At 27.7% G+C, this 10,630-nt stretch overlaps 2 protein-coding genes across 14 annotated transcripts in view; one reads left to right on the top strand and one right to left on the bottom strand.

Moving 5' to 3' along the window:
* The first annotated feature begins 235 nt into the window (after window positions 1-235).
* LOC122632004 (1-acyl-sn-glycerol-3-phosphate acyltransferase beta) lies at window positions 236-4,051 on the top strand. 2 transcript variants are annotated; one of them, XM_043818350.1, is made up of 7 exons: window positions 254-391; window positions 463-614; window positions 2,628-2,813; window positions 2,942-3,078; window positions 3,175-3,356; window positions 3,440-3,605; window positions 3,738-4,051. In XM_043818350.1, exons 3-7 carry the CDS (start codon window positions 2,629-2,631, stop codon window positions 3,899-3,901), a joined length of 834 nt encoding a protein of 277 aa, XP_043674285.1. In that variant the 5' UTR covers window positions 254-391; window positions 463-614; window position 2,628; the 3' UTR covers window positions 3,902-4,051. The 2 variants fall into 2 exon arrangements, with proteins under 2 accessions (XP_043674284.1, XP_043674285.1); XM_043818349.1 differs by lacking the exon at window positions 463-614 and having other exon boundaries at window positions 236-391.
* A 584-nt stretch (window positions 4,052-4,635) lies between these two features.
* The window catches only part of LOC122631998 (dynamin), a 20,019-nt gene continuing 14,024 nt past the window's right edge, over window positions 4,636-10,630 (bottom strand). For all 12 annotated transcript variants that reach the window (XM_043818313.1, XM_043818312.1, XM_043818325.1 and 9 more), the window contains 2 exons: window positions 5,501-6,183; window positions 4,636-5,460 (listed from right to left, as the gene is read on the bottom strand). In XM_043818313.1, the coding sequence (XP_043674248.1) occupies window positions 6,120-6,183 (64 nt within the window). In that variant the 3' untranslated portion in view covers window positions 4,636-5,460; window positions 5,501-6,119. The remainder of the gene's footprint in view (window positions 5,461-5,500; window positions 6,184-10,630) is intronic.

Raw genomic sequence — 10,630 nt, 5'->3', positions numbered from 1 at the left:
ATATATATATATATATAAAACGGATTATTATTATTTTTGACGTTTAAAACAAAATGAAGTTCCCAATGTAACCGCTGGTATCTCTTCGATCGTTCTCTCGAAAACTTTTGTCGCGTGTGATATATAAATGAGAGAGAAAGCGAGAGAGGGGGAGAAGGAGAGAGAGAGAGAGAGAGATAGAGAAAGAGAAAGAGAGGGGGAGAATAGAAGCTGCGTGCGACGATCGTTCGATATAAAAGACGCGCACGTGTTCTGTATCTTTAGTGAGGCTTAGGCTGTCGTTCATTGTTTGATGAAAGTTATTTCATTTATATTAAAATTTTATTGATCGTTTTTAACTAATATATAAAAGTTTAATATAATTTTTTAGACAAGCAAAGATCTTCGACATGTGAGTACATCGTGTTCCTTTTTTGATAGTTATAATGGCACGAAAGACATACTACGTCTTTTTTGATGAAGATTGCGCGAAGTGGCAAAAGTATATTGTTCGTATATTGTTCAACAATTGATTTAAAAATGAATCCAGCCAAAAATCATCGCACAAGATAAAAGTTCATATTGGAATAATAGAAACTGTTTAACCTTACAGTGGACTTTGCCAATAAATTATTGTATGTATGCACTTATATTTATTATGCGTTACGTAGGATGAATTTTTTTTTTTCTAAAATAATCATTCTTGAGAACGATCGACTGTCGTATTCTTTCAAATAATTCATTAAAATGAAACTTGCGCATAATAAATAAATAAATATATAAATATATATATATGTGTGTGTATGTATGTGTGTATATATATATATATATATATATATATATATATATATATATAAACTAAATTTGAAATTTTAGGAAAAAATCGGAGGATAGTATTTTTTGTTATATATTTATTTGCGTAACGCATAAGAAATTTTTATCTTTTTATTGCGCGAATTTCAAGCTGTGCTTCCATATCGCACAAAAGATGGTAATAGTGGCTTATCGACAAAAATCTTTTTGCTGTTGCTATAAGAAAGAAAAAGATATAAGAAAAAAAATGAAAAAGGTTTTCGAAAACAAGTTTAACAAGATAAGCACTTGTGATAGATCCCAATTAAGTACACTTCTTTCTATCTTTTTAATTTTCGTTATTATTTTCGATAACAGCAAATTAATGAGCAATAAGAATAATTAGAAGAAAATATTAAATTTTAAAGAAAAAGAAAGAATGATTTCTACGTTTAAAATTATATTATTTTTTTTTTACAAGGTTCGAGAATTTTTAATAGGTTATGATAATGCAGAATTTGATCGATAAAATCTACGAGAATATTTTTCAATTTTTTACCGACAGTCTTGTTAAGTTGGAATTAAATTTTATATTGTTTTTTTTTTATATATATATATGTTTCTTTCGTTACATAACGTTATTTGGAAAATGTCTAAATTTGAAACGATGTTGTGTGTGTGTGTGTGTGTGTGTGTGTGTGTGTGTGTGTGTGTGTGTGTGTGTGTGTGTGTGTGTGTGTGTGATATTTGTTAACTCTTCCGACATTTTCGGAAATCTTCCAAATATTTAATTGCATTTTACGATTTTCGGAAATCGTCCTAATTTCTTTCTATTTTTTTCTTTGCATTAATATTTTCGAGTCTATTTTAAAAGATCATAATTTAAACATAAGTATTTGAAATTTTAAATGTTAATTTTTGTTGCGTATATTATACAGTATCTATATTATATTTTATTGCAGAATATTTCCAATCCGTATATCTTCGTCCAATGTAAAATATAATGTAATTTAAAATTTACTCGATAAATTATTTAATATTGTTTAATGAAAATTATTTTTATTTTAAAATACTTTTTTTTTTTTTTTTTTTTTTTTTTTTTTTTTTTTTTTTTTTTTTTGAGGAAGTTCTACTTATAAAAAATCATTTTTCATTTATTATATATTCAGTTATAATTATACATTATATTACGATATTGAATATCAGTTATATATATATATATATATATATATATATATATACACACACACACACATTTGATTACGTAAACTTTGATCTAAACTTTGAAGGTAAAAATATCATTGATATAAAACATAAAAGCATAAAAGATTATTATCGAATTATAAAAAAATGATCGAATAGTAGTAATGTTTCATTGGACTTTTAAGAAAAAAATATTTTACATAGGGACAAATTCGCGTAGCTTTTTCCGGTGCGCTCCATGTAAGTGTCGACTGGAATCGTTTAATTAATAAATCAGTGCTCTCTTTGTCGGTAACGAAATAGAAAAGGAGTTGCCTAAGCGGAAATGTGTCTCTGTTCGCTATTGTGATTGAATGAATATGTATATGTATTACTATTCTGAAATACAAAGTTTCTGTATAAAAATTATACAATTTTGTCTTATTATCATACGTTGTAACTTTATCTAATAAAACAAACAAAAAGCAAGAGATAAGAAGATAATAAACTCCTCAGAGTTAATTAATTTTGTAATTAAAAAAAGTATCGGTTAATATTTTAAAAATTATGTTGTATATAATATAAGTTTGTGTTTAAACTGTAAAAGATTAATGAATTATTTTTTTTTGTTTCTTCCTCTTTTTTTCTCTATTTTGATATCGTCTTCTTTTCAGGATGTTAGGTGTTTCTTGTACTAGCGTCGGAGTCGCACTCGTTCTACTATTGGTTATGATATGTACTCTAAATGAGAGCTTTAGATATAGAGCGAAATTTCTAATTTTTGGATTAGAGTCTCTACTCTTCACAATCATTTGTTTACCATTTATGTTTTTCAATATCAGATCTTGGAAGAATGCATTGTAAGTAATAGAACTAAGATCAATATAAATACGTATTATAATTTATCTTCATATATCACAATTAATTAATTTCGTATAGTTTATATTTATATAAACGAAAGAATGAGTGTTTTTTATATACTTTTTAGAATACCCGCTTGGCTTTTGAGTAAATCAACAAATAAAGTATTAGGAGTTAAATACGAGGTACGTGGAAAAGAAAATATCATTCACGATTCTGGTTGTATTGTTTTGATAAATCATCAAAGTATGTTGGATTTGGGAGGTAAGATATTTAAAAAAGAAAAAAAATATATATATATCTTTCCTCAAAATCATACTAATTATTCTTATTATTAATTGTATTACGATCTTTCACTAGTATTGGCACAATTGTGGCTAGTTATGGAAAGATGCACCGTTATATCTAAGAAAGAAATTTTATATTTTGGACCGTTCGGTCTCGCTGCTTGGCTATGGGGTACAATTTTTATCGATAGACGAAATGTTGAGGAATCGCGTAAGATTGTAAATTCAACGTGTAAATATATACGAGACTCTAAAGTAATTTTCTCTTTACGATATTTGAATATTTATTCTTAAAAATCAATTATCGATTTGATATATTTGTAAATATTTCTTTTTAGATGAAAGTTTTATTTTTCCCAGAAGGAAAACGACATAGCGGTAATACATTGATACCTTTCAAAAAAGGACCTTTCCATTTAGCTATAACATCGCAAGTACCGATTCTACCGGTCATCGTATCAAAATATTTCTTCTTGAATAGTAAATCAAAGAGATTTGGTTCTGGTATGGTGATCTTTCTTTTTTCTCTTTTTTTCTTAATATTTCATCGCGTCTCGAATATCGTTCATTTGTTTCTGTTATTTTTAATCGTATGATATAATAATTTCATGTGTCTTTCTTTTTTCTATGTACCAGGTACTAGCTATATTACAATCTTACCTCCAATTCCTACAAAAGGCTTGACCAAAGACAATATCCAGGAGTTGATGGATAAATCGTACGAAGCTATGAATACGGTATTTGTTCAAACATCGCAAGAAACTCTTACAAAACACATGGAAAGTTTAAAAAATGATTAACGGTTGTTCCAAATTTTCCGAATGTTCTTTGTACGCAGTCGTTCACGTGCATTACGGAATCACACCTAAAGTTCCGCCGATAAATTAATTCTTATATTAATAATCTCTTCCGATTGCGTAAAAGGAATAATAGAAATAATTATGAACGAAGCTACTATCGGACAATGTACCTGCACAAGAGACCATTTACTTCTTTACTTTTTCTATTATATAAATTATATTATTAATAAATTCTTTATTTTAAAAAATTTTATATTACAGGAAACGTGCTTTAGACATAATTATGATATTAATTTTAAAATCTATTTGCAAATTCATGAATTATGTATTATTTTGAATGAAAAAAATTTGCAAAAGATGTTCAAGCTTTTCTGTTTCCAAACATAAGATAATCTAACAATCTCGTTAGTTAAGATATATGAAATAATTTTTAGAGGTTGAATTTTATATGGAAAGTTATACGCTTAAAAATTGCTTGTGCTTTAAAAGGGGAATTTATCTATCGATCCGTCTTCTTTAAATAGACTTATCATATTATGGTGTTATTATTACAATCTATCGGTTAAAGTAGTGAGAGCGTTAATAATATGCCTTGAATATGAATTTTGATATTTATAAAAGATCCTATTCTTCGTTTGAAGAATATGTAATATTAGAAGCTGTATTGAGTAAGCTTGAAATATCAATAATGTTTAAAGTAGACAAAAGCCTTAAGAAACCGGCTATTTTACACGTCAGTATTAAATATCATTTATTTCGTATATTATACATTTGTCGTCAGTCAGTGTCGCTTTTCAATGGATCAGCTTTCCAAAATTTCATAATACAAAATTTTTTCTTAACACGTGTTACGTACATATGTACGTACATGTAATACTATTAATTGAATGACTATATACACAACCATCCACTTCAACGTTTTTTTTACTTATTTAATGAATCTTATCCGGTAACGCACGACAATTTATTTGGCGTTTTACTTGCTTATATATGTGCTATATATATATATATATGCGCGCACACATACATACGTACAAACACTCACCCCCTCCAATACAAAAAACATACATACAGACACAAACAGCCGCCACGAATTAATATTAAGATATAACAATAACAAATAAAAAATACATACAAAGTATCAACGTTGCGCATACTGCAAGTAAAAAAAAAAAAATAAGGCTAAAATTCAAATATACTTAAAATAATCTATTATGTATCACACCGCCGTTGAATTTGTTCTAAATTCGTTGTTTCTATACAAATTATCTAAATTATCTTATCTTAATCGAAGCTTAAAAGAAAGATACTAAAATGGCATCGATACGAAGTTTCAAGTTAAATAAATTAGCACGGGATGGAAAAAACGGAAAGAGAGTAGTGTCTTCAAGGTTAAAGTTCTATTTCGACAATAAATGTGTTTTGGAATGCTGCTGGTGCTCGCTTCTCTTTGCTATTTATTATCCTCCGTAGCACCAAAGGAAGAAAACCTTCCTAAAAACACGTTTCTAATATCGAGGTAATCGAGGTATAATCGAGTTACTCTTCTCTCTCTCTCTCTCTCTCTCTCTCTCTCTCTCTCTCTCTCTCTCTCTCTACATATAATATTTTTTTTGTATATATATATATAAAAGAAAAGAAAGAAAAATCACACATTTTCCTATATATGTATCTCAGGGGAAAGAGAAACATCTACTGCGAATAAAGAAACGCGTTATTGTGATCTTATAAATAAGATACAATATTATTGATAATAAATACCAATATTAGTAAGGAAAAAGAAAAAGAATCAAACAAACAAAACGAAATAAAAAAGAGAAAGAAAGTACGTACGATTGTCATTTGGATTATATCTTGATATTAAAGAAAGAAATGAGTTACGTTCGATTCGTCTTCGATTATTCAACGCTATTAATAATACTGATCGTTCTCCAACGACTCCTGACATTTCCTCCTATCCTTTGGAAGTACGCAATAACGAAACCTGTGTTTACCAATTCGATGATCCGGAGGAGAGGGTAGTACATATGTGTAACCTTGATAATAATTGCTTTTACGTATCCATTGGAAGCTGTTGGTTCATCGTATCTTCTTCATATTTGTTTTCGTTTCGTCATCTAATAGTTCTATCCATTCTTGTTGTGGTCCATGGGAGAGGATTTGCCCTTCTCTCCTTGAACGCAACTGCAACGATGTCCTTTGTTGACGTTGCGTTATCTCAGTTTAGTCGGCCGGAATACGGTCTATCAGGAATACGGGGAGGAATATTAGGTACGGGACGCCTACAACATACATATATCATGAATACTTATTCGTTTTTTAATAATTTATAAGCGTGATAGAGAAAGAAAAAAGAAAATGAGAGATAAAGAGGGAGAGCTTATAGTAGTAGAGGTCAAGAGATATCAGTAATTAAAAAAAAAAAAAAAAAAAAAAAAAAAAAAAAAAAAAAAAAAAAAAAAAAAAAAAAAAAAAAAAAAAACAATAGAGACAATAAAACAAAGTGTTTGATACAATTAATCAGTGGCAGATTTTTGCACAGGCGGTCGCCTCGGATCTCGTAAAACAAAGGTTTCCAGACGACAATATAAAAATTTGTATTATAATTTTCTTTTATATTTATATTATATAATCGAATTTAAGCAGTATATTTCTTATTTCATCATTTCTGTGAATAGTTGAAACGAGAAATATATACATATATATTATGCATAATTGATTTATTTTAATGAGGCCCTAAAAATTCTTCGAGCCACTTAAAGGCTAAATCCGCCAGTGCAATTAATGCGATAACTCAAAATATCTTTCATATAGAATAGAAATTATCGGTTTTTGTTCACTTAATATATCAAATTATTAAGCTTTAAGATAATCGTAGAAGCAGAGATAGCAACATACGTTAGTACTATGAGAAGGTAAAAAGGAAAATGTATAGAAGATTATAAATAATAATGCGTTCTAAAGATGATTTAATATAAGGCCATGATAGATGAATATAATTATTATTGACATGAAAAGGTAGCATACTTATACAGCTACATGAAATTAGATAGGACTGTCTATGAAATTAACGAAAAATTAAATACTTTTAATACGTAACCATGCGATATTTAAAAACAAACACACAAGCAAGACGAATGCCATTGAAAGGACTTTCTTCAATGATTTTGTTTATAATATTATCAATATAATAAATGAGATTTAACGATTAATAGCTTTGTTGACAAGAAAGTCCTTTCAAATCGACAAAGTTACTACATTCATTGTTAATATTACTTCGCGAACATTATGTCCTGGAAGCTTGGAAAGAAATATTCGATAGTCTTAAGTATGAGGTTTTACGACGAAAAAATACACACAGAACGCGAATACGCATCCCTGCATGCGGGGATAATAAATAGTAATTAGAGTTAAAACAATTTAATTAAGATACATAATATCGAGAGAAATTTAATTTCTAAGTTTTTTTTTTAGTCCCCAGCAGAAATGCGTGCCTCAACGCTCGCATAAGATAATCTTATTTTTTTCTTTCTTAATCCTCATTCATTTTTATAATATATCTTTATATATTTTATAACATTATCTCCTATATACACATTTATATTTCAATAAAATTGTGTATGTGTTTCTCTTTTATCGCGTGTGTATAACACGTGTACGTACATACATCGTTACAGTAGAATATTTTTATAATGTCTTTTTCCTTTCTTTTTTTTCTTTCTTTCTTTCTTTCTTTTTTTTTTTTTTTTGAAAAACATTAACCAAGTAACCTTTCAACGTTCGATATAATTTATTCGCGTTTCATCATTTTTTGTTTCATAAAGAAAAGTATTCATGAAAATTATGTTTTAAACGAATTCATAAAAAAAAAAAAAAAAAAAAAAAGAAAAAAAAATCAAATGTCGATTCGTTCCCTTTTTTCTCTTATTTTTTAAAGGTTACTTCGCCATTTTGTCAATCGACAATAACAATTATCATACAAATCGTATGTAATTGATCGCCCGATCAAATAATTTTTCTCGATTTCATGATATTGTTCCTAATATTATTGCACACGCTTAGTCTACACTCTCTAAAGTATAAGATTACGCGTAGATAAATAATATGTTATTAATGATCTATTTCAATGTATCATTAATTATCGTGCCTATCACATTTTTGGATTGAAGCATTTCTATATAATAGAACGTATAGCAAAGAATTTCTCGCGTCTTTGCAAATAGCGGCGGTCTTTCTAATTTTTCTTTTATTTTCTCATTTTCTAAACATCTATTTTTTAACGAACGTCTTCTTAATTCGTAATATTATTAATTTTTTTTTATTCGTAAACGATATTTGAATCGCAACGATAAGATAAAATCATACGTAGAAAAAGTAAGATTATCAAAATGTATAAATAATAGTTGGATAACACAAGTCATAAATAACGTTGTTGATTCAATTGTCTCTCTTATTGGAATAGACTGTCCTCGTGTCCTTAATAAGAAATAACATGAGTAATCAGCTCGAAGGTATAATATTTATGTTCGCCGGTAGTTTTTCTCACGAACTGTTTGTTTATTTCAATTGAAAGTATCTAAGTTATTAATGTGATATAGAACATTCATAGATTAATTTTGTCGAGCTAATGAGGCTAAATGTTTTGCTATCGCGTTACCCGTCTAATGATCTTACAAAATGTTTTAATCCGTGCATTAATCTCTCTCTTGATGATTTTCTATTAATTATTAATAATAGTGCCCTAACACGAGGATATAACGTTTAATTAATATTTTCTTTTTTTGAATACTAATTGTAAGCCAATATACTTCGGCACGATTTGGTATAATGCACAAGAGATATTATAAATCATGCTTCGTATTCGTATTCTAAATAAATCATTCGGTCATTAAATTGCAACGTTAAATGAATCGATTTAATGTAAATATTGAAAATTCGAAGGACGTTTCTCAAATCGAGATATCTCTTATAGATAGAGATCTTTTTGTTTTATAATATAAACTATAAATAAGAAATACATATATAGTATTCGAAGGAAGACAAGTAGTGGATTCATGTTCTTTTAAAAACGTTCCTTTTTCTCGTTTTATAATATATCTTTTGGATAACTAATTGCTAGTTTCACTTATGCATTAATAATGATAATAATAATAATGATAATAATAATAATAATAATACTAAACTTTTTGGCCAAAAATAAAATGTAGAAAATTTTGGCAATTGGACGATGCGTATTCGAAGTTTAATAGATGTTTTAAATTGATGCGAGAATTCTTCCGGTTTATTAGAATACATTTTCGTTACGTTTATTTGTTCTTTTTTTTTTCATTTAATTAAAATATAAGTAACTATAGTATAAATCCATTTATTGAAACTTATATTAATAAGCATTAGCTTATAATTCGTTGATTGAAAAACGAATTAATTGTTTCACCGAAATAACACCCTGAAAACGTCTATATAAAATGGATTCTTTTTTTACTTTTCAAGAAATTTTCTTATGTATGATAATTCGACTTAACGGAAGAAAGAAGTTCTTATTGAAACGGAGAACTTCGTCGAGTATATATGTAAATATTATAATAAGTTATTGTTGAACTAAGAAACTAAATTCAACGCGTAAACTTATGATGAACTAACGACAAACATGTATTACGCTTAATATTTGATATGTCCAATCGAAATACTATAGTCCGTAAAAGACTGATAACTTTACTTCGACGCTACCCATATTTTATGTTATACTCGTAATGAGGCAAATAGTTTAAAAGGAATTCGTCGTTCAATTAAAATGATAAAGAAATTCTAAAATGTGATTTAAGCGAACAGACGACTTAGAAAATAGATAATTAGAACGAAATTAATGGCAAGAACAATAATAATAAATGACCATATAAATAAACGAGTTATTCTTCTTATTTAGATCACGATCTATTCTCTCTGATGTTCTTATAATCCTTGGAATGATTAAACCAATTATTACGTTATACTGTACAAGAGTATTATAATAATACTAGTCATGGATGCTTTCAAAACTTTTTTTTTGTTAATGTTCTTCTTTTTCTTATCTTTGACTCTCTTAAAGATTAACATATACGATATTCATTCAGATATTAATATTGTGTGTGTGTGTAGTGTATTGCTCGTAACGATGCATTTATATACGAGCAGTTTGAAGCATTAATACATAGAAGCTTATATAATTCCGATGTGCTTCGGCTTATTCGTATAATTTTAGGACGCGTATGGCAATCAATGTTACGCTAATTGTATGTCAAATATCATCTATATATATATATATATATATATATATATATATATTTGATATTGTAAAGCGATTAATTTTATGGTATATATATTATTATTAGGCCTATTATACATTGACATTAATATGATGAGATAATATTTGCTGCTATTTAATTTTAACATGGCGATTTGTAAATTATGTCATTGTACAAAGTCCAAAAATATTCGTAAGAGATAAGATATAACAACGGCCGAAGCACATCACTCTTATGAAAAAGCGAGTGCGTGTTCATTACAGAAATATGTGTGATATCTTTTTTTATATACATATTTCATCAAATCGCAAGCATTATTGAGGAGCATAAGAAACAACAAATATTTCCAAATACAACAGAGCTCCTGAACGCTTGCAATGTGATGCGTGTGAGCATGTGTTTATATATATATATATATATATATATATATATATATATATATATATAT

This window comes from Vespula pensylvanica, chromosome 9 (genome assembly GCF_014466175.1).
Source record: "Vespula pensylvanica isolate Volc-1 chromosome 9, ASM1446617v1, whole genome shotgun sequence".
Lineage (NCBI taxonomy): Eukaryota > Metazoa > Arthropoda > Insecta > Hymenoptera > Vespidae > Vespula > Vespula pensylvanica.
The sequence above is the reverse complement of the archived record's forward strand: the minus strand, read 5'-3'. Positions and strand labels throughout refer to the sequence as shown.